This window comes from Babylonia areolata, chromosome 14 (genome assembly GCF_041734735.1).
Source record: "Babylonia areolata isolate BAREFJ2019XMU chromosome 14, ASM4173473v1, whole genome shotgun sequence".
In the NCBI taxonomy this organism is placed as follows: Eukaryota; Metazoa; Mollusca; class Gastropoda; order Neogastropoda; family Buccinidae; genus Babylonia; species Babylonia areolata.
The window spans coordinates 15,552,443-15,577,389 of record NC_134889.1 but is presented as its reverse complement, the minus strand read 5'-3'; the positions used below and the strand labels follow the sequence as shown (position 1 = coordinate 15,577,389).

The 24,947-nt window shown below is 42.0% G+C and overlaps 1 protein-coding gene across 1 annotated transcript in view; it reads right to left on the bottom strand.

Annotated features, from left to right (window-relative positions):
• Window positions 1-22,069, bottom strand: part of LOC143289621 (uncharacterized) — a 29,428-nt gene extending 7,359 nt beyond the window's left edge. Inside the window, exons 1-14 of the mRNA XM_076598664.1 lie at window positions 21,926-22,069; window positions 20,559-20,670; window positions 19,956-20,241; window positions 18,988-19,224; window positions 18,385-18,548; window positions 16,828-16,987; window positions 16,377-16,471; window positions 8,712-8,961; window positions 7,922-8,005; window positions 6,020-6,123; window positions 2,797-2,999; window positions 2,311-2,583; window positions 1,396-1,668; window positions 504-776 (exon numbers count right to left, since the gene is read on the bottom strand). Of these exons, the coding sequence (XP_076454779.1) occupies window positions 504-776; window positions 1,396-1,668; window positions 2,311-2,583; window positions 2,797-2,999; window positions 6,020-6,123; window positions 7,922-8,005; window positions 8,712-8,961; window positions 16,377-16,471; window positions 16,828-16,987; window positions 18,385-18,548; window positions 18,988-19,224; window positions 19,956-20,241; window positions 20,559-20,670; window positions 21,926-22,068 (2,657 nt within the window). The 5' untranslated portion in view covers window position 22,069. The remainder of the gene's footprint in view (window positions 1-503; window positions 777-1,395; window positions 1,669-2,310; window positions 2,584-2,796; window positions 3,000-6,019; window positions 6,124-7,921; window positions 8,006-8,711; window positions 8,962-16,376; window positions 16,472-16,827; window positions 16,988-18,384; window positions 18,549-18,987; window positions 19,225-19,955; window positions 20,242-20,558; window positions 20,671-21,925) is intronic.
• Window positions 22,070-24,947: the final 2,878 nt, after the last annotated feature.

The following is a 24,947-nucleotide window of genomic DNA, read 5'->3' as shown; positions in this document are numbered from 1 at the left end:
GTGTGTGTGTGTGTGTGTGTGTGTGTGTGTGTGTGTCGGTGTCTGTGTGTGTCTGTGAGTGTGTGTGTGTGTGTGTGTGTCTGTGAGTGTGTGTGTATGTGTGTGTGTGTGTGTGTAAAAACTTAAATGATATATACATGCGTGTGTGTGTGTGTGTGCTTTTTTAAGAACTGATATTAATAACAGATGATACAAAAGAAGCATTAACAAAGAGCCACAAACCCAATCAAGAGTATCTCCTGAAACCAAGAAAAAAACAATACAAAAACACACAAACACAATCCCTTCCCTACACAAAGTACACCCACCACCCTCCCCTACCACACACACACACATAATCCCTCCTCTACACAAACGTTCACCCCACACACCCCAACCATCCACCCATCCACCATCAATCACTTCCCACACCACTCCAAACTCCCCCGGCACCCCTCCACCCACAACCGCACCCCCACAGTCAGACAGATCCCCACACCCACTTCCCCACACAAACTAATTACTTTGTGCGATCGGGTGGGTAGGCGTGGTAGTACTGGTGGTTGGCCAGAGCTTTGGGGTTACAGACACTGCTGATGTTGAAAGTGGTTGTGCCAGGGCCCGTGCTGCTGGCTTGAGTAGGGTCAGGGGTGGTTGTGGGAGTGGGGGTTGTGTTAAGAGTGGGGGTGGGGTTGTGGGCGTAACCGTGGATGCAGGTGAGGGCGGCCTGGGACCACACGGTGCCAGGAGCACAGGGCATGACAAAGGTGCCGCCCCATTCGTCACACTGGATGAACCTGGGATTCAGAAATAAAGTACATAAAGTTTCAGATACGGCTCTTTTTAAGACTTCTTTCTCTTCCATGTTGTGTGTGTGTGTGTGTGTGTGTGTGTGTGTGTGTGTCTGTGACTGTGTGTGTGTGTGTGTGTGTCTGTGAGTGTGTGTGTGTGTGTGTGTGCGTGTAAAAACTTAAATAAATGATATATACATATATATATGTGTGTGTGTGTGTGTGTGTGTGTGTGTGTGTGTGTGTGTGTGTGTGTGTGTGTGTGTGTGTGTGTGTGTGTGTGTGTGTAGTGTGTGTGTGTGTGTGCGCGCTTAAGAACTGATATTAATAACAGATGATACAGAAGAAGCATGAACAAAGAGCAACAAACCCAATCAAGAGTATCTCCTCAAACCAAGAAAATAAAATACAAAAACACACACTCACACACACGGAAACACACACACACACACACACACACACACCCTCCCCTACACAAACGTACGCCCCACACACCCCAACCATCCACCATCAATCACTTCCCACACCACTCCAAACTCCCCCGGCACCCTTCCACCCCTCTACCAAACCGCACCCCCACAGTCAGACAGATCCCCCCGCCCACTTCCCCACACAAACAAATTACTTTGTGCGATCGGGTGGGTAGGCGTGGTAGTACTGGTGGTTGGCCAGAGCTTTGGGGTTACAGACACTGCTGATGTTGAAAGTGGTTGTGCCAGGGCCCGTGCTGCTGGCCTGAGTAGGGTCAGGGGTGGTGGTGGGAGTGGGGGTTGTGTTAGGAGCGGGGACAGGGTTGTGGGCGTAACCGTGGATGCAGGTGAGGGCAGTCTGGGACCACACGGTGCCAGGAGCACAGGGCATGACAAAGGTTCTGCCCCATTCGTCACACTGGATGAACCTGGGATTCAGAAATAAAGTACATAAAGTTTCAGACACGGCTCTTTTTAAGACTTCTTTCTCTTCCATGTTGTGTGTGTGTGTGTGTGTGTGTGTGTGTGTGTGTGTGTGTGTGTGTGTGTGTGTGTGTGTGTGTGTGTGTGTGTGTGTGTGTGTTTGTGAGTGCGTGTGCGTGCGTGTGTGTGTGTGTGAGTGTGTGTGTGTGTGTGTGAGATAGTGTTTGTGTGTGTGTATGTGTGTGTATTTGTGAGTGCGTGTGCGTGTGTGCGTGTGTGTGTGTGTGTGTGTGCTTTTTTAAGAACTGATATTAATAACAGATGATACAGAAGAAGCATGAACAAAGAGCCACAAACCCAATCAAGAGTATCTCCTCAAACCAAGAAAAAACAATACAAAAACACACAAACACACACACACAATCCCTTCCCTACACAAAGTACACCCACCCCTCTCCCCTACCACACACACACACACATAATCCCTCCCCTACACAAACGTACACCCCACATACACCAACCATCCACCCATCCACCATCAATCACTTCCCACACCACTCCAAACTTCCCCGGCACCCCTCCACCCACAACCGCACCCCCACAGTCAGACAGATCCCCACACCCACTTCCCCACACAAACTAATTACTTTGTGTGATCGGGTGGGTAGGCGTGGTAGTACTGGTGGTTGGCCAGAGCTTTGGGGTTACAGACACTGCTGATGTTGAAAGTGGTTGTGCCAGGGCCCGTGCTGCTGGCTTCAGTAGGGTCAGGGGTGGTGGTGGGAGTGGGGGTTGTGTTAAGAGTGGGGGTGGGGTTGTGGGCGTAACCGTGGATGCAAGTGAGGGCAGTCTGGGACCACACGGTGCCAGGAGCACAGGGCATGACAAAGGCGCCGCCCCATTCGTCACACTGGATGAACCTGGGATTCAGAAATAAAGTACATAAAGTTTCAGACACGGCTCTTTTTAAGACTTCTTTCTCTTCCATGTTGTGTGTGTGTGTGTGTGTGTGTGTGTGTGTGTAAAAAGTTAAATAAATGATAAATGATATACACACACACACACACACATCTCTCTCTCTCTCTACACACACACACACACATATATATATATATATATCAATTATTAATTACTTTGTGGGATCGGGTGGGTAGGCGTGGTAGTACTGGTGGTTGGCCAGAGCTTTTGGGTTACAGACACTGTTGATGTTGAAAGTGGTTGTGCCAGGGCTGAATTGAGTATGGTCATGGGAGGTAATCCCGCAGTCTGCTGTCTGGGCGTTGAAGATAACTCCCCCTGGGCAAAGCACTATGTGGTATTGGCCTTGCTTGTCGCACTGAGGAAAAAAAAAAAAAAAAAAAAAAAAAAAAACATACAGAGAGAATACAATCGAATAAAAAAAATGTGTTGGAAAAAAACATCGGCAACAGGACATAATTCGAAACATGTTAGGGTGGAGGGAGTGGGAGGTTGAGAGACGTGATGAGAGAGAGAGAGAGAGGGAGACAGAGACAGAAAGAGAGAGAGAGAACAAACGAACGAACGAACGAAAGTGGAATAAGCATGCAGATGCATTTTTTTTACATCCAGCCCTCAGGGCAATGAGAAAGGAAATCAAAATATTGGCAGGATAACAAATGCTTAAAGAAATACAAACATGACATTCAAATACACTCAAGTACACAGTGCACGTTTACTGGTGTACCTACACAATCATAATACTTGTGTTCATGACAAAAATGTCTGTAAATATACATGCTTGTGCAATGAGAGAGAGAGAAAGATATGGTGATGATGATGATAATGATGGTGATGGTGGTGATGATGATGATGATGATGATGAGAGAGAGAGGGAGGGTGGGGGATTCTGATTCTGATCCTGATTCAGTATTCACTGCGGCCATTAATTTTTCTGTTGCCAGAACTAGAGCAGTTGATTATGACGTAATTATATCTCTTATGTGAAAACATTTATATAGTTATAATGTCAAATCACGTATTACTCCGTTGGGGCCATCAGCAAATCAAATCGAAATATACATGGATATGTATAATATTTCTTTGGGATAACATTTCCACGTCGATCACACAAAACGGGACGTTTTAAAACAAAAAGTACTTCATCTTCCATCGATTATTTACGCAATGGACATAAGAGGTCAGAATCATGTATATTTTTATAACTGTATCTGTGGGTATTTATTTCCGATATACCAAGTCTAAATCTTGACAAAATGAATCTGAGATCTATCCATATTAAACGAAAGGCGATTCTTCACAAAATGCGTACTGACATAACCATTGTATATCCTAAACCTTTCACTAGACTGAATATGGTAATCCGAGTTCTGCCATCTATGGTCCATCATTTGTTGGCAAAAGGATTGAAAAAACAACAACAACAAAAAACAAAAAAAACAAAACCAAAAAACCCCCAAAAACCCCAACATTATCTAAACCTACATCTCGGAAATCTCAAACCCAAGTTCACATATAATATTTGTACATTTGACACCTAGTTTCTTTTGCCTCTCAGTCTAAGTCATACAGCATGTTCCATGATTTTCGTGGCAAATGATCAGTATTCATTTTCAGTAATTTTACTAGTAGTGGACACAGCTAACTGCAGTGTTTATATCAACTGGATATATAATTATTTGTTTCCCCATATTCTAGATCGTTTGGCGTTTTCATTTCAATACCCAAAAACTTTTTTAAGTCCGAATAAATGAACAGATTCGGGATGTACAGCAGCATTTTTATCCAAACCCCACAACTCTCAACCATACTGTACTGAATCTGGGTACAAAAAACACTTCAGTAAAACGCTCAAGAGAATTGTTATCTAACACAAACAGTGTTTTTTTGTGTTTTTTTGTTGTTGTTTTTATTTTATTTTATTTTTTATCATATTCAGTAACTTTACTGGAAAGACCTCTGCAGGCAGCTACAAAACTCAGACGAGCAGAAATGTAATCCCACGATAGTTGTAAGCATTAGTAACAGGCATGGCAATATCATCGTATACCTTCTCACCCTTGATGCTAAATAACCCCCCTTTCTGAAAACAATTATGCAATAATGCTACTTGTATCCGTGTTAATCTATAACTGCAATCTACTTGCTGAATTTTTCAAATCATTTAGTTGCGTCTGCAAACCAACAACTGTCTCTGAGCAAAGCATCATCAGCCAGCGGTAAAATGAATAATTCCGTAAAATCCATAGTAAATCTAGCAGCGTGTCTCCCCCAATCTGTTACATCTAACTCAAATTTGTTTATGAACAGTGAAAATAAAATTGGACTACATACGTTCCCTAGTTTTATTCATGTTGTACAGTTAATTAATATAAACAGTTAGTTTATCGCCACATCTTATTCTCGTTTTAACTACATCATACATGCTCTTCACATATTTATAAAGTTTTCTAGTTATCCTATTCTTAATTGAGATATGCCTTAATAAATTTCTGTTGATGGAATTGAGTGCCTTTTCAAAATCAATGAATGCTAGAGTTTATGATTGAAGGAAAATGTTTTTGAACAAGTGCCAACAGTAAACATGTGATCAATTGTTGTATATCCTTGTTTAATCCCTCCATGGTGTTCACCTGTCCTATATTGTTGGACTGTACATATTCCTTTAGTCTGCGATCAATGATTGGACTAAACACTTTACTACAATGAAATACCGCCATAATTATTTGCAGATCAGGATCACCTTTCTTATATCACTGAAGCGTTTTTGATGCGCACCAATTTTCAGAAAAAAAAAGAAGATTTATCAAAGAAAGCATTTCATTTTTTTTTAATCCACAATTTGTTCAAATTGTATTTTCGACAGTTCTCCAGTAATACCATCAGGCCATTCAGCTTTACGGTTTTTTTATTTTTGTAAGTGCACTCAAAACTTCTTCTGGAGAAGTAGGATGGTTCATAACTTCATTTTCTATTTCTATGAAATTATGATCGGTCTTGAATGTCGAATCTTTCTAAAAAAAAAAAAAAAAAAAAGCTTTACATTGCTTTAACCAAGAATGATGGCAGCTATGATAAGTTAGAAAGTGGTCTGTAGTTTTTAAGACAGTCTGGATCAAGAGCAGACAAGTACTTATTTGTAAATACTTGGAAAAAAACACAACTGGACAAAGAGGTATTAGCAACGTGGATAACGAATAGTAAAACATCATCACGAATTTCATGCAGAAAATGGGTTGAGTCAGGTCCAGAAGATTTAGGAGGAGAAGAGTTAATATTTTGGTTTGGCTTGGTAAGGTTCCATTCCGGTAGATGCACGGGCCTTGAGTCTGGGGTCTTAAAAGTCATGGACTGAAACGTGTACATATCTATACACACCATCAGGAATTTGGTGGGGTCATACGGGTAGCTGTGTCGCAGTTTCCCATTGTTGATGTTGTCCTCAGTGCAGGGGTTGTCCAGTGGTAAGGTCCAGTCAACACCTGGTGGGTGTGACACAATAATAAGAACAACAACAATAATAATAATAATAATAATAATAATAATAATTATGATAACAACAACAACAATAACAGTAATAACAATAATGATTATAACAATAATAGTAACAATGATAACAATTATCATTACTATTATCATCATCAGTAGTAGTAGTAGTAGTATAAAGACACTGTGGAATTGAAGTTGAAGAAGGAGTCAGACAGGAGGCAAAGGAAAGAGAGATAGTATATGTGAACGTGTTAGTGCACGCGTATGTATGTATGTATGTAGAGAGGGGGGCGGAGTTGGCGGGAGGGGAGGGAGGGGCGGGGGGGGGGGGGGGGGGTTGAGTGAGAGCGGAGATTAGAAAAGAGAGATAAACCACTCGCGGCAGGCCCCTTCTTACTGTCTATAACAGTGCTGAAGCCGTTTTGGGGCACACACGCAGTGCGGAAGGGTGGGGGTAAATCACCCTCTCCTTCCCCACCTGAAGGAAACTGGTCGGTTCTGACGGTTCAGCTGCAGTAAAGCGAAAGTTAAGTTATGCCTGGAATTTCCCACGTGTAGTAAGATTCGCTGTATACAATGAAAACCGATTCATTTTTGCTTGGTTTTTAGCACGTTTGCAGCTGCTTGAATGTAGATAATATAAAAAGAAAATAAAGCAGCTCCCCCCACCACCAACTCCCCCCCCCCCCCCCCAGCGCAATGTTGCACATGAGAGAGACAGTTATAAATTAATTATTGAACCGCGTTTTCGTAACGCTACTTTTTCTTCACACTTTCTGGTTTATATCACCATTTCTTCAACAACAACAACAATATATATATATATATATATATATATATCAAAACATAAAACGCATATTCAGCTCTGTCTCTCTTCTAACATCTGTCTGTACATACATACATGCATACATGAATACATACATACATAATTTCATATAGATCTATCAGTATGTAAATCTAAATCTATCTATATGTACATAATCATATATATAATTCATATATATACGAAAGCTTCATGTTGCCCGAGCAGACCGTTGTATTGTGCTCTATCTCTCTCTCTAAGTCTCTGTCTCTGTCTCTCTCTCCGGAGTTTTACATGGCTGTTAAAAGCATCTACGATTCTGTACTTGTATGTGTTCATGACAAAGGTATTTATTCAGACTTTTTTCAGTGTCCAAGAGGGGTTAAACAAGGCTGTATGCTAAGCTCACAGCTGTTTTCCTTTTTCATCAGTGAATTGGCAGTGGAGTTATCAAAGAAGGGGAGACATGGAATACAAATGATACCTGGCGCAACAGATTTGCTCTTAATGCTATTTGCTGATGATGTTGTCCTCTTGTCTGACACACCCATAGGGTTACAAAATCAATTAAATGCCCTTAAGCAAGAAATAGACAGACTACAACAAACAGTGAATCTCGATAAGACTAATATTATAGTTTTCCGCAGTGGAGGTCATCTTTCGACTCGTGAAAAATGGTGCTGTGGTGATAGGGAAATAAAAGTAACCAATACATATAAATATTTAGGAATGTTATTCACAACAAAATTGAGTTTGACATCTGCGTGGGATGAAGCAAACAGAAAAGGGAAAAAAGGTGTAATCCAAATTATAAAATCACTCAGGAGACTGCGTTCGACTGACGCTTTCCTTTAGTTTGGGCGGGCAAAGGCAGCTCATGAATAATGAATGCGTGCCGCGGCGCAGGCTGCCTGGCTTCAACAATTTCTGCAAGTGGTTTATCTCTCTTTTCTAATCTCCGGTGAGAGTAAGTATCCAAGGGAACTCACTGTGAGAGCAGAATCCGGCATCGCTGACATCGCCCTCAGTGCAGTCCCTTGTTACGCCGTTCTCTACACACCTCACCTGGACACCTGTCAGATCGATCGGTCAACCAGTCGAGTCATCAATCAAGCAGTCCATTCATCAATAAATACTCTCAACTGTAATATCCATAGTTAATAACCATTGATGAACCTATCATTCATTTCGAACGATCATTAATTCTGATTGATCGATCACTGATTTTTAATTGACTGAAGACTCATTAACTTTTATGATCAAACAATCGTCCTTTTTTTATCGATCAACCACTCATTGATTTTGATAGATCAATCAATTAACAAATTTCATCGATCAACCAATCAGTAATTTTAATCGAAAAATCAATCACAAGCAAAGAGTTGAGTGTGCTATGGGCTCAGATGGGAAGACTTGGTCCGTCCACATCATGGTTCAGTCTTTGAGAGTGTTGCACAAACTTCCTAGCCAACACTGCAGGTGTCTGTATCTCTCGGGTCTGGTTGACGCCGGGATAGACATACCTATTTTGAGAGGACTACAGCGTTTATCAAGTACAGTAGTCCCTGATCAAACCATATTAGCAGCATCGTCAATAGCCCTCCTTCCACTTATCATGACTGGAAATTCAAACGAAATGACAAAATGTCACAAACTTGTGTGTGTGTGTGTGTGTGCGCGCGCGCGCGCCCCACAACGCGCACACACACACACACACACACAATACACCCCTCACCCTGCCACCCTCCTCCCCACACCACCACAATCCTGTGCACATACGTGTGTTGACTTCAGGGCCCACAGTCCAGCTGTAGTCAGTGCAGATGCTCAGGGCTTCCGTTGGGGCCGGCAGGCGGGTTCCTACCACCGTGACGTAGACAGGGGTTCCCTGGAACAGGGTTTCCACGATCCGCAGGACTGCGGGATACCCCGGGGTTGCAGTGTAGAGTCCGTCAAACACCTGAGGGCCGGGCTTAGGGTCCGTGGTGGACACGTAGACGTGCAGAATTCCGCAGGACACTTCGGCCACCTGGACATTGAAAGGTGAGCGAGTGAAGCGTGAGTTGAGTGGTTGTGTTGTGTTGTGTTATGTTGTATTGTGTTGTATTGTTGTCGCGCGTCATTCTATGGTGCGCAACAGCATCATTTGTTACTTCTTTTCTGCTTTGTTTTGCTTATTTATCTATTTATTTATTTGTTTATTTTACGTCGTTATCAAAGGAACGGGAACCTTTACACTTGTACGCTGATTCGATATAGTGTGTGTGTGTGTGTGTGTGTGTGTGTATGTGTGCAGCTCTTCTTCTAATCATCTTCGCGACATGTTAATATTGTTTTCTATATCTTGACCCATACCTTGAACTGAGTACATATTCACTCCCCTTCATTTCATCACATTTGTGTAATTTGAAAATCTGGCAGCTGCTGTCTCATGCAAGTTGCTATAAGAGAACCTCGCTCGTCTAGAACTCTTCATGATTTTGTTCCGAAAGAAGTCGTTCCTTGGTACACCTCCTGGCAGTTTGCTGGACGTCATCGTTTTCTTCATCGTTCATCCTCATCTCTCATGTTCGTCGTTATCATTTATAGTTTTGAAGTCTAATCATGTGAACCCCATGTGTGTTTTGCGTCATGTTGTATTGTCGTCATTAAGTTTGATGGGGTGACGTGATTTTTTTGTGTTTTCTTTTCCGATGTCGTCATACACGAGGAGCAGAAGTCAGAGGCTTGGCCAGTTTTCACGGAGTATCGTCTTCATCCCCCCCCCCCCCCCCCCCCCCCCCCCGTCTCCCTTCCGCCCACCCCCGCCCTGAAAATTTTGTCTCAGATGAGAGGAGGAAGAAGAAAGAAGAGAAAAGCGTAGACACAAGTTTACAAGTGTTAACTGGACAAAGGGCCGGTGTGACCTCTTACCGATCTGTGTTGCAAAATATGATAATGAGGGATAATATGTTTGACTAGTAATTTCCTCCCCTTGTCTTATGGAATTCGTCTTCATATTTCTATTGGTTTCCCTCTCTTTCAATGTCGCATTTCAAAACAAACACTGACGTGTGTGAATAATGTGTGTGTGTGTGTGTGTGTGTGTTCCGTTCATCTTAGAAATTTATCTTGTTTTTTGCATCATGACGTCATCAGCAGTTACGTTGTTTCTTCGGTATTGTAAAAAAAAAAAAAAAAAAAAAAAAAAAAAAAAATCACCTCTTCATCGTCATTATCACATTTTGATGGAAAGCTAGAAACATTCTGCGGCTAATTCTAGTGAGGAAATCAGATGGTAAAGAAATGGTGCAAGAACATAGCAAATAGCATTTCGCTTGCTCTGCTGTCATAAACTCATATAACTGTGACACAAATTCACTTAACTGGTCGACTATTTCATCATTGCAAATCAGACAGATAACACCCTTCAGGAATCACAGGCAGGTCAACAATGACAAAGAACACACACACACACACACACGACATGTTATACGCGTAATATTTTGTTATATTATACAAGCGGGCGTCAACTTCCGCCATTATTTGCAGAGAAGCATTTGGAATTTTCCAGTCCGATTTTCACAGACTCCGACAAAGAGGCATTTTTTGGGGGGTTTTTGTTGTTGTTTTTTTGTTTGTTTGTTGTTTTTTGTTGTTGTTTTTGTGTGTTTTTTGTTGTTGTTTGTGTGTGTGTGTGTGTGTGTGTGTGTGTGTTTTAACATGTCAACTGTGATCGGACAGACAGGTGGGTCACAGACTTCAGTCTGTATTGTACGGTATTGAAGAACGCATCCGAAAGAACTGGGTATATCCGGAGCGATTATCGTTTATATCCGCCTGAAAATGCGTTTGACATTTTTGTTCCATTTGTCAAAGCCAAAACGTTGTGAGAAAAACAGGTTCGAACTATGATCGATGATCAAGGAATTGCTGATCGATGTTAGCTGTTAAGGGTAGAGTTGATCTGTTTCCAGCACGTACCTTTTGGTTCGAGAAAAACTCGTTTCTGATGATGAGCGAAACAAAGAAAGAAAAAACAAACGAAATGATTTAGATAATTATGGGTATGTGACCCCGCCTCCGTTTCTCCCCATACCATCATTAGCATTAGACTGTTGTTTTTGTTGCTGTTGTGTAGTAGGAATCACGCGTGAGCTATGAAAAGCTTTGCCTCTTGTTTTTTTGTTGTGTTTTTTTCATTGCGTCGACATAATCAACAAAAACCTTTAGATATTTGTGTGTGTGTGTGTGTGTGTGTGTGTGTGTGTGTGTCTTTTCTTGTCCACGAGACAGCCAGAGACATCTGGCAAGCCCTCCCAAAGAATATCAAAAAGTGCTTTGTTTTTAAACTACTTCATTTATCGTTGATTTATTCTCCATTTCGTACCAGGTGATTTAGTCACGAACGCGTTCACACGCAGGCGCTTTTTTTTTTTTTTTAATCAAGATGTTGGTGGAATATACAGCCATTAATTACAAAGAGTTCTTGATTTGAACAAAAAAAGTAATTTTATACCACTTGCGGCGGGGTGTGCAGTTGGAGTGCTAGGTACAATGTGCGTGCGTGCGTGAATGTGTGTGTGGGTGGTTTTTTTGTTGTTGTTGTTTGTGTGTGTGTGTGTGTGTGTGTGTGTGTGTGTGTGATAGTATCGTGTCTTTTGTTAGCTTTTTTTTGTATATACAATCTCTCTCTCTCTCTCTTCTCACGATGATTTTGTTGGCACTGTGGCCTGAATAACATTAATCGTGGTACCTCCATGGGCACTCGCTTCCTAATCGAACACATTGCATCCACACTATCTCTGTTTTGTTGTTGTTGTTGTTGTTTTTGTGGTTGCTTTTTTTAGTTAACATAAAAGCACCCAGCGACTTGGCCTGCATGGTGAAGTGAAGATGTAAAAAAATAAAAGATAAAATTTAAGTTGTGAGCTCTCTCTCTCTCTTTCTCTCTCTCCACATACACACACTCCCCTCTCTCTGTGTCTGCCTCTGTCTGTCCGTCTGTCTCTCTCTCTGTGTCTCTGTCTCTCTCTCATTCTCTCTCTCTACATACACACACTCTTCCCTCTCTCTGTCTGCCTCTGTCTGTCCGACTGTCTCGCTCTGTGTGTCTCTGTCTGTCTCTCGCTCATTCTCTCTCTCCCCCGCCCTCTCTCTGTGTCTGCTTCTATCCGTATCTGTCTCTCTGTTATCCACTCTCTCTCTCTTCACATACACACACGTCCCCGCCCCCCTTCTCTCTGTCTGCCTCTGTCTGTCCGTCCCTCTGTCTGTCTGTCTGTCTGTCTCTCTCTCCCTCTCGTGTTGCTTTTTGTTGTTGTCGTTGTTGTCATTTTCATTGTCATAATACGATGTTTGTATCAAGATTATATACATGTGCATGTTTACATGTGCATGTGAATGACATGTCCTTACTTCTACATCTCTTTGTTACTTTGTGAATATTTTTCATTCATTTTCATTGCCTATTTGCCCTGACGGCTGGATGAAAAAAAAAAAGCACCTGTATTCTTATTCCACTCCCCTCAATAAATAAAAAAAAAAAAATAAAAAAAATAAAAAACTCCGTTCGTTCGCTCTCTCCACACACACACACTCACTCTGTCTTTCTTTCACTCTCTGCCTCTTTGTTTGTCTGTCTGTCTCTCTGTCTCCTTCACTGTCTGTGTCTGTCCGTTTGTCTGTCTGTCTGTCTCTCTGTCTCTCTTTGTCTTTCTGTGCTTCTTTCTTTGTCTCTCTTTCTCTCACTACAAAACTAGTGTCAATTGAGCAAATGGTGACATTGTTACAGTAAACATGTGTTCCATGAATGTCGAAAATTTAGCACCAAAGTTGAGCGAACCTGACTAAAGTTTCATAAAGTCTTTTGATATTTTCGGTGCCTTAGAAACGTTTACAACAATTTGACTTCACCATAATATTTACAAAATTTTATGCTTTTCACTCCCCTGCCATTAAAATCATCCAGACGAGTCAGACGTTCAGGTGGGGTTGCAGTATTTGTAAAGGTCTTGATGCCACACATTACCCATATTATAGTCTGCGAACATGATGGTATATATGGTCTGCATAAAGATCTCAAAAGATCTTGTTGGCCTGAACAATGATATCTTTTATATTTCTATTGATGTGCCCCCTTATCAAAGTCATTACTATAAATACAAGGATATTATTTGTTCCTTAGCCTTGTTAGAAGAGTTCTTACTTAATCGTTTTAGAAATGGGGATCGCTCGCATTTAATTATGAGTGGTGATTTTAACGCTCGAATTGGAGAATAGAATCCTCCCTCTAACTTTGATCTTGATATTTTCGACACAGAGTAAACCCAGAAAATCCAAAGAAAAGAACACAAATCATTTTGCCAAGTTTTTACTGATTTATACACTACTTTTCAGTGCACACCCTTGAATGGTAACAGCCAAGGTGATCCAGACGGGGTATTCACTTTTGTGTCAAGTCAAGAATGCAGTGTTATAGATTGCCTCATTGTCTCTAGTGAACTCGAAACAGAAGCGTCCTTAATGTTTTCGGTTGATGACCGAGTTGAATCACAACATATGCCTTTATTTTTCAGTATTTCTGCAAAACATGTGTATCAGCCAAAACCTGATGAAGTACCTAGCGCAGAATTTACCTACATTTTCAAATGGAACGATCAAAACAAAGAATCCTTCATTAGTAGTTTAACATCCGATGAATCTAAAAAGCAACTTGAGGATGCTTGCAAAGAACTGGATAGAAATATCGCAAATGCGGCGGACTCTTACAAGTGTACTGTTAAATGCAGGTAACTGTATGAAAAGAAAGATTTGGTTAAGTACAAATGCAGATTGTGCCACAAATAAATGGTTCGATAGAGAATATTTAAAAAAAAAGCGTGAAGCACGACGAACCTTGAACAAACGTCAACGAGCAAAGTCGTTGCCTGCCATAAAAGCATTAGAATCCCAGTACAAAAATAAACGAAATGAATACAAGGCGTACATTTCCAAAGCAAGAACACAATACAGGCGTTCAATTCATCAGTCTTTACTGGACAACAAGAGAGATAGTCAGAAATTCTGGAGTACCATAAAAGGAACGACAAGCGAAAAAAAGCAAAAAAGCTAACATTAGTGCTGACAAATGGCAGACCCAGTTCCAGAAAGTTTTAAAAGAACCTGCTACCAACATTTTCACAGGAGAACGCTCAGGCAGTTATACGGAAAAATACGAAGACGAAACAGAAGAAGCTGACGAAATTCATATACCAAAATTAGATGACCCAGTTACTGATGAAGAAGTTCATTCATCCATAAAAAATCTTAAGTCGGGGAAAATCCACAGGTGCAAATGGAATATGTGGCGAATTTTTGAAACATGGCGCAGCGCTTGTAGACCCCTTCCTAACTAAACCTTATAACAGGATATATGATGCAAGTTTCTTCCAACCAGAATGGTGCAAATCTGTCATAATACCACTGTTCAAAAAAGATGATGAAACAGAACCAGACAACTGTCATGGGATCTCTTTACTAAGTATTGCCAGCAAAGTCTTTACAGCCATATTAAACAAAAGAATATACTTATGGGCTGAAACAGAAGGCAAGCTCAGCAAAGAACAAGCAGGGTTTCGAAAAGGGTTCTCAACGATAGATCATATTTTCACATTAATCTCAATTATCAAAAGAAGATGCAACTGCAGGAGACGAGGCAAAGGTTACGTGGCCTTCATAGATTATGAAAAAGCTTTTGACATTGTTAACAGGGACAATCTTTGGGAAATACTGAGAACGATAAACGCATCTAGCAAAATGTTAAAAATGTTGAAAACTGTATTCAACAGTCAGAGCTTGCGTCTGGTGGGGTACCCAACTGTCAAAGTTTTTCACTTGTATGCAGAAGGTTAAGCAAGGATGTTTGCTAAGTCCTTTATTTTTTTTTCTGTATTCACAGCAGAAGTGGCAGATTTTGTGCGAGAAAAAGGTGAGCACGGAATCTAGCTTCTTCCAGGTTTAGACGAGATCTTTTTGCTCCTGTTTGCTGATGACATAGTACTGATCTCTTCCACACCATGTGGGCTTCAAAATCAAATCAACAGTCTAGAAACAACATCCACACAACTAGGCCTTACTGTAAATCTAGGAAAGGCAAAGATTATGGTTTTCAGGAAAGGGGGTCACCTAGCTGAGAGGGAATCATGGTCATACGGTGGAAACAAAATTGAAGTGGTAAACAGCCATAAATATTTAGGTTTTCTGCAAACAACGAAACTTTCTTGCGAATCTGCATGCAGTGAGTTTGCAAGTAGAACCAAAGGCAAGGTGCTTGAATTTATGAAAACTATGTGGTCTCAAGAGACTTTTGACTCATCTGTTTTTTTGCAGCTGTTTGATGCCCAGATCAAACCTATGATGTATTCCTCTGAAATGTGGGGAGTGAATAAGACAGGAAATATAGAATCGGCCCACTTTTTGCTTGTAAACGATTATTGGGAGTGAATGATAGAACCCCAAACCACATGATTTATGGTGATACAGGTCGTTATCCACTGTATATTGACAGTATAATTTCAACTCTTAGATACTGGTTGAACTTAAGAAAACTCCCTGATTGTAGATTGCCCAGACAAGTATTAACTATGTTGTTAAACGATCTTCATATAAACAGACAAAACAAATCAAACTGGGTCAGGTCAGTCAGAGACTCCTTATTTTCTCTTGGTTTCCAGGATGCATGGTCAGGTGAAATTACAAACGGAGCTGGTTTTCTACGTAGTGTGAAACAAAAACTTATTGAAAATTTAAGACAAGAATGGCTTTTAAAGTGCAGACTAACGAATGTTTCTCAACGTATCGATTTTTTAAAACTGTTCATCAGTCTGAGACATACATAAACGGCATTACAATAAAATAAAAAATAAAAAAAAGTTTAGGGACTGTCTGGTTAGATTTCGGTTTGGAATAAATGAACCAGCAATAAATAAGCGATACCAAACCGTCAGTCACGATTGCCCCTTTTGTCCTGGAATACAGGAGAACGAAGATCACTTTGTGTTTGCATGTCCGGTATATCAGAATGTAAGAGTAGAATATCTCGAAAAACTGCTATACAATATAGCACAACCTGATGTAGGTTATTATCAGTGCAAAACATCGAACATAACAGAAAGTTGGCCATGTACATATACTGTGCCTTGAAACACCGTGAAGAACTCCTGGATACCCTGTATAGATGTGTCAGTGAACACCCATCTACGTTGTGTGTGTGTGTGTGTGTGTGTGTGTGTGTGTGTAAATTTGTGTATGGGTCGATGGCCTTCACAATTAAAATATGTGTCTTTGTCACTGACACTCTCTCTCTCTCTCTCTCTCTCTCTCTCCTGCACACACACACACACACTCATTTTAAGTATGTGTCTGCCCCCCCTCTCCCGCTCTCTCTCTCTCTCGACCACACACCATCTCTGTCTCTCTCCTTACGATATTTTTGTTGGGCTGGGCTGGAATTTCAATTGTGGGAGCCTCCTGGGTGACGCTGCCTTGAAAGACCTTGTCAGGCTGGACCTTGAAATTGGCTGAAATCAATCAATCAATCAATCAATCAATCAATCAATCGGTCAGCTAGCCAGTCAGTCAGTCCGAGTCGATCATTCGTCTGTCTGTCTGTCTGTTTGTTTGTATATTTGTCCATCCGTCCATCTTACTGTACAATGTTTAATTTGGAAAGCACAACAACCGGAAGTGCTCACTAAAGGCAGTAGACTATGCGTACAATAATGATTAAAAAAAAATAAACAAAGTAAAACAACAGAACAAGAAGGGAGAGGAGAAGGAGGAGGACCTCCCACGTTCTTTGACCATGACCTTGACCCTGACCTTGACCCGTGACCTTCACAACTTTGCTCACGACAACCCCTTCAGCAAAACTGACCTCCACATGTGCTCTTCTGGATCTCCGTAATGATGGAGTCAATCTTGTCGAAGGCATCCAGTGTGAAGACGTGCGAGCAGATGGGGTAACTGGCCACGGCTTGCAGTTCTGCCAGGTTGTAGCCCCTCACACCTATGGCAAACACTGTCGTGCCTTCGTCCTATGTCAGATCACCCAGAACAGAAAGGAATGGAATGGAATGAAATGTTATGGAATAGAATAGATTAGAACAGAAACTGAAACCGCACAAAAGTACTCTGAAATGTTGCCAAATGTTTAGTTGTTTTTTTTATACTCTGATTCAAGCAGTTATTCCACACATACACACGCACGCGCGCACAGAAAGGGGGGGGGGGCAGAGAGAGAGAGAGAGAGAGAGAGAGAGAGAGAGAGAGCAATAAAAACAATGGCGAACTTGGAATAGGCACCGAATTGGAGTCGCCCATTCAGTGACAGGCCGAATCGGAAAAAGGCGAAACCGAAAGAATCGGATCGGGAACACACACACACTTCCGGGAACAGGTGAATCAGGACTAGGCTGAATCGGGAAAACAGGCTGAACTGGGAACAGGTGAATCAGAAAAAAAGGCTGAATCGGGGGGGAAAAAAGGCTGAAAGGCTGAATTGGGAAGAACAGAACAGGCTGCATTGGGAAGAACAGGTTGAATTGGGAAGAACAGGTTGAATTGGGAAGAATAGGCTGAATTGGGAAGAACAGGTTGAATTGGGAAGAACAGGCTGAATTGGGAAGAACAGGTTGAATTGGGTAGAATAGGCTGAATTGGGAAGAACAGGTTGAATTGGGAAGAACAGGTTGAATTGGGTAGAATAGGCTGAATTGGGAAGAACAGGTTGAATTCGGTAGAACAGGTTAAATTGGGTAAAATAGGCTGAATTGGGAAGAACAGGTTGAATTGGGAAGAACAGGTTGAATTGGGTAGAATAGGCTGAATTGGGAAGTATAGGCTGAATTGGGAAGAACAGGTTGAATTGGGAAGAACAGGCTGAATTGGGAAGAACAGGTTGAATTGGGTAGAATAGGCTGAATTGGGAAGAACAGGTTGAATTGGGTAGAATAGGCTGAATTGGGAAGAACAGGTTGAATTCGGTAGAACAGGTTAAATTGGGTAGAACAGGCTGAATTGGGAAGAACAGGTTGAATTGGGAAGAACAGGTTGAATTGGGTAGAATAGGCTGAATTGGGAAGTATAGGCTGAATTGGGTAGAATAGGCTGAATTGGGAAGAACAGGTTGAATTGGGTAGAATAGGCTGAATTGGGAAGAACAGGTTGAATTGGGAAGAACAGGCTGAATTGGGAAGAACAGGTTGAATTGGGTAGAATAGGCTGAATTGGGAAGAACAGGTTGAATTGGGAAGAACAGGCTGAATGGGGAAAAAACAGATTCAATTGGCAAGAACAGGCTGAATTGGGAAGAACAGGCTGAATTGGGAAGAACAGGTTGAATTGGGAAGACTATGCAGATTCGGGAACAATAGTCTGAATTGGGAACAATAGGCTGGATTGAGAAGAACATGCGAATTGGCATGGAACCAACCTTGAGAAGTTTGGCAGCATTCCTGGTCAGGGTGAAGGTGCTGGACCCACCGTCCGTCACCAGCACGGCCACTTTCTTCACGTTCTGTCTGGCCCCTCTTCCAGCGTCATGCAGGATCTCTCTGGTCTTGTTCAGAGCTAAGGCAGTGTTGGTTCCCGCGTTGACTGTTCCGTTTGAGAGCACACAGAGGCGCACATATATTCACACTGACTGATTAATTGATGAGGACAGTCTTGGTTCCAAAGCTGAATGTTTAGTTTGAGAACACACAGAGGCGCACATAGGTTACATTCACATTGACTGATTAACTGAGGAGGACACTTCTATACGGCCTATTATCTGTCAAGAGACCAAGCTGTAAACGTTTTACAAATACGAAGTCGTTTGCATAACACGCTGCCTACCTGGAAATGGCTAGAGGCTGCTCATCATTCGTTTTCCATACACAAATATTCTCACATACACACACAAGCATACAAATACATCCACACACGTACACAAACACGTCCCACCCCCCACTCCCCCAACACACTCATACACTCACCCCAATCCACCGCGTGAATCCCATCCCCCGCCACCCACACACACACAAAACCCACTGACATTTTGGCGTGTTGAGGAAGGCAGTCTTCACGCCATCCTTGCTGGTGTAGTCGTCAAAGTCGAAGTGGACTGACACCTTGCCTGAATAGACGACGTCGGCCACTCTGACGGCGTCCACAGACACGTTCATCACGTCCACCACGGAGGCAGCAAACTGCTTCATCAGCCCGAAGTCAGAGTAAGTGATGCTCCCCGAACTGTCCAGGATGAAAGCGACGTCCAGTTTGTCTTTACAGTCTGGATGGGGGAAGAGACAATGACAATCAGAATGACAATCACAACGACAAAGTGTTCGTTTTAATTGTTGTCCACACAGTGTTATAACGCAATTCAGGCAATGGGGTGGGTGAGAATTAACAAGACAAGGCATACCCCCTACTTGTGAACACATCTCAAGTAATTTGCATAAGTAATTTACACACACACACACACACACACACACACACACAATCAGATACAAAATCATTCACGCACCCTCACATTTGAGCGAAGTCATAACCCTCCCTATCTACCCCAACCACTCCCCTGATGAAATGAAAAGAAGAAGAACCAAACAAGGAAACAAACCAGAGAGACAGAGCAAAACAGAAACAAAAGAGTACAGAGACAGAGATCCAGCCAGCCAACCTCGATATGATAATAATAATGACAATAACTATTACCTCCTACTGCTACTACTACTGCTGCAGCTGCTGCTGTCCTGACAGTAATGAAATCAAAACAGCAATAACAACAGACATAACGAAACAAACAAAAACTGAAACACAGAGACAGACAAACACACGAGACAGGGACAAACCAAGCCAAAACAATATATAGGGACACACAAGAGACACCAGGCAGACACTTTCCCCATCCCCCACACACCTGCTCTCACTCACACCCACAAAATGAGATAAGATAAAAGTAAAAACAAAATAGAAACCATGTCCTTTTCCATGCCCCTCCTCCATCCACCCATCACTCACCTAACACAGGAGTCTGGGCAGCCTTGGTTACATACACCGATGCCGACTGGCCGTACATCCGGGCCCAGATGGGGGCCTGAGAACAGATGTCCCCAGGCATGTCCGAGGTCCCGAGAGTCTTCAGAGTGTACAGCGCTGCCGCCAGTCCCGAGTACAGAGGTTTCCGCAGGTCTGACCACATGGTGGAAGGCCAGTGGATCTGCAGACTGGACGAGATGTTGTTGCAGGCTTTCACGAGGGCTGGCTGGTTGCAGTTCTTGGTGCTGAGAAACATGGCTTCCGACACCTGCATTGAAAAAAGAAAGGGAGCGTGGTATAAACAGAGCGTGTGTGTTTGTTTGGGAAAACAGAGGACGGCTGCCTACACGCCAGGGGTGTAAACACGGTCATGCACGCAAAAGCCCACGGCTACATACGAATGAACGCAGCCCACGAACGCTGAAGAAGAAGAGCATGATCAGTGAATAAATTTCATTTGTCAAGAAACCTCAGCGTTTGTGAGACACAAGGAACACACATATAAAATATTTAGGTATCTGACTCTCACCCTGACCCCCTCCCCATCCCTCGGTATCTATTTCACACATGTCACGAGCACCTCACCTGCCAGACGCCGCCATCAAAACCATGCCGGTAGGTGGCGTTGTCGCGGCCGTCACGTGACATGACGTAGGCGGTTCGGCGGAGGAACATACGATCGTCACTGAAGATGCAACTGTCGAGGTGAAGACATTCAGAAATATCAATATTCGATAAAACACTACCCTCTTTTTTATATAACAATTTTGGTACCTTACAAAGACAGTTCTTTTCTTTTCAAGCTCAAACCTGACAATGCCTTTCACATGAAAACGCATTTACAGCCGTAGCCCTATGTGAAAAAATGGGCGATAACAAAATTTACATATGTCACAATAACTGTCAGTGACTATGATTGTTTCAAAACTAGACAAGCAAACTTCAGAAAACAGAACTATGTTCTCTCTTAACTAGAAAAAAGATATGTATGTATGATACTCAGTCGTGTCCGACTGTAACCATCAGAACAGCAGAGGAGGTAACTGCTGTCCCAACCATCTGGGCCAGAATTTGATCAAAGCGGAGAGCGTTTTGCTGAAGTCATATCTCCTCTCTCTCGGCCAAGATGGTTTTATGACAGTCGGCGTTGGGATGGTTCCCAAAGGCCAACTAGCCCCCACGGCTGCAGCACTTAGAGCCAGAGCAATCTTGCCTCCTAGTTTTAGAGTCATAGTCCTTCGCAAAAGACTTAGCTGTAAATTACTTCCCACTGCAATGGAGAAATCATTGATCATACAGCTCTCACTTTGGTATTGGCTCAACCGAAAGCTTCTGCAAATCTGTGATATAAACTGAGCGTTGAAGAAGAAAAATAGGATAGCTTTGTACAAAATAGACCTACAATGCGTATATTACTTATAACTCAGTTGATGCCTTCAAAATACAAAATTTAAACATGGACGTTCGTTATATTTGTTAAGAATAAATTTTCCGCGAAGATCATTCAGCACAGTACACCGCTAAACAAAATGAGCTTCACCTTCATTTGATTCCTTGCACAAAGGGGTGCAACTCTCTTATGAATGATGCGTTGTTGTTTGTTTGTTTTTTACAGTGACACCTAGCTGTAAATACTGGTTTCATGAATGCCAGATCGTCTTCCTATATTAAACATGGTAACATTCTTAACTAAACGTGTAGAACTGGAAGAATAAGCTTTGTAGAAATACAATTTATCGCTTAACTGGATATAATTTTTCCAACTTTTGCCTCTGCAGTCTACTTAACGCTGAGAGAGAGAGAGAGAGAGAGAGAGAGAGAGAGAGAGAGAGAACACTGAACACACTGAAATGTTTAATGCGTTTCAGTGTTCAAGAGAAAGAGAGAGAGGGGGAGGGGAGGGGGGAATGGGGGGGGGGGGGGAAGAGAGAGAGGGTGGGGAGGAATCCTACTTGGATCGAATCCTGTTCACGACAGAGTTGACGACAGCGGCACCACGGGAACCTGAAGTAACAGCAGCGTCATAGCCTTGACCCCGGACCAAGGTCGCCAACAAGGTCAATGACATGACCTTCAGCATTTCGAAAACCACCATCGTTCACCTGGCACACAAAAAGACACTCATACAAACACACACACACACACACAACAAATGTGTGCCTACTTGACGGACAATCTGAGACCGAAATATTGTTAGTGGTGTACGGAAACAAGTTCCAGTTTTATTTTCAGTTTCAAGAAGGCGTCGAAATGCACGCACTGTTCTATCTGCGCCACACTCTGTTTGGTAAATTAAAAAAATAAATAAAAAAATATAATAATCCCCCCCCACACACCCAGCCCCCCAAAAAACAACTTTTAAAAGGAGTTATTGGTGTGTTATGTTTTTGTTGTGTTAATTTATGCCACAATAGATATGCGGGTGCGTCGCCGTTGTGTAATACCACTCATGTTAAAAACAACAAAAAATCACGTCTTCAAGTCTACTTGTTTTACAATCAAAGTGGGTTTGTTTTTTTGTTTTTTGGGGGGGGGTTGTTTTTTGTTTGTTTTTTTTTGGTTTTTTGTACATAATATCACGAGGGACAACCCTTTTTGTTGACGTCGATTCTTCTTCACCACGAAGTTCGCATTTATGCACAGGCGTGGTAGAGGACCCATGTCACTGAAAGGTGACCATTCATTGGTCTGTTATCCATGAACCTACTGCTCTTAATGTTCGGTGGTAGGATAGGCCGTATTTTCTATACATCGCAGGGGGAATCCCCAGCTATTCTTAGCCACTGTCCTTTCTGTGTTAATACCACAAGGGAATTTTGTACTCTAAATTGACTGGCGGTGAAAGGGTTAAGCTCAGTGCGTTCTGCACGTTGGACCTCGGTTCATCAACTCAGCTGAAAGACAGACTACCAGTGACTCAAGGCCTAGTGTAGGGGTGGGCAGGGAGGGGAGGGGGTGGGCGTGGGGGGGTGGGGGGGGTCGAAGGGAAGATTCGAACCCGCGAAAACCTCCAAGTATTGTATTGTGCTGTGTTGTATTGTGTTGTTTTGCGCTGCCTTGCGTTGTATTGAATTTGTACGGTATGGTATTGTATGGTGTTGTATTCTATTGCCTTGTATTCTGTTTGCACTGTGATTTATTGTGTTGTATCGTATTGCATTGTATATTGTGTTGTATTGTAGTAGTAAAAAATTGTGATGCGTTGTATTGTGTTGTATTGCATTGTGTTGTATTGCACTGTATTGTATTGCACTGTATTGTACTTATTATATTGCATCGTATTGTTCAATGGTGTGTGTGTGTGTGTGTGCGCGCGCGCGCGTGTCCGTGGTAAACTTTAACATTGCCATTTTCTCTGGAAGTGCTTTGTCTGCCATAACCAAGTTTGTCTTAAACATAGTAGGAAAAATAACTCTTCACAGTCATACCAATAATAGGTTGTAAGTCTCCCGAATTAAGCCGTGTTAGCGGATCATTAACGTTTTATTTCGTTGAGGCTCGTTCCGGATTCCGAAAACACCATATTATCGCATCCCACTTGCCGGAACGTAGGCTATGCTTGGTAAGAAGACGGCATTTCCTCGTTTCCCCTTGTTCGCAATTGAAAGAAAAGAAACACGAATTCTAGACAAAGTACAAACAGTGACACTAAATACACCAACCACGTGTTTACTGCATATGAATATTCTAATGTGGATACTGAATTAACTAGAATGAACATGAAAGAAAAATTGAATCGACCGTTTCACTTAGTTTCAGTCAGCTTTGTCTAGGCTGGTCTGTGCATATATTGTTGTTGTTTTTTTCCTTGTTCGCAATCAAAAGAAACGAAATACAAATTCTGGACAAAACATACACAGTGGTACAAACTACATCATCGACGTGTTTACTGCATATGAATATTTTTATGTGGATACTGAGGCCGGATACTTAACTAGAATGAACATAAAAAGAGACATTGAATCGAGCGTGTCGTAGTTTCCGGGCAAGCGTAACTGAGCCTGTTGAACGTCTGTCTAGATCCAGAGAAACGGCTTAGTGTTGCAGTGTGCTTGAGGCGATAGCAAAGTCTCCTTTTCCGCGGACTTCAAAGAATTTCTTAAATGTTCGATGTATACCGAAAGAACATGATTTAGAAGGTGTTAACACTTCGATTACAGTAACCGATTTATCACACAAAAAACCCCATCAAATGTAATGTTGTTTTTAACGTCACTTGTAGACGCAGGTTAGCGCTGTGCGTAACATTGTTTATTCTCGCCTGAAAGTACTTGCTTCGAATCTGCTTTATGGCTTCTTCTTTTTTTTCTTTTACCCAAAGCTCTATAATATCAAGTACAGAGCACATTTTAACCATTTTTATTTAATCTTTGTGTGTGTGTGTGCGTGTATCACAAGTGAGTCTTGAAGGCCTTGCCACTCTTGTTATTTTCTGTCTGCAACTGTATTTGGTCCACTGTCAAAATGAATTTTACTGTAGACTTTTTTCTTTTCCTTTTTTTTTCAAACCAGGGGCAGTCCTTTGGATGTCGTTGATTATTCTACGTGTGCTAAGAGAATGCTGCATACAGGACCTTCGTTTATTGTCTCATTCAAATGACTAGCTTCCAGACCACCACATAAGGTCCAGTGGATGGGGAGAACAGTGTGGGATTCTGACCCACCCATTCAGAATCTCTCGGCTCCTTGGCGAACGAGTTTCCACAAGGCCACCATCCCCAAAGGAGAGAAAGACTGTAAAAAGAAAAACGAGAAAGAAAAGAAAGAAGGAAGAAAGGAAAGAAATAAGAAAGAGAAGAAAAAAAACCCAGAGAAGTAAAAAAAGATATAAAGAATAAGGTAAAAGACGATAAAAGCAACCAAAAAAAAAAAAAGGGGGGGGGGGGGGGAAGGGGAGAAAAAGGAAATTCAGAAAGGAAAAAAAAAAACCGGAGAAAGAGTGAAAGAAAGGTTGTGTTTTTTTAAGAAAAAAAA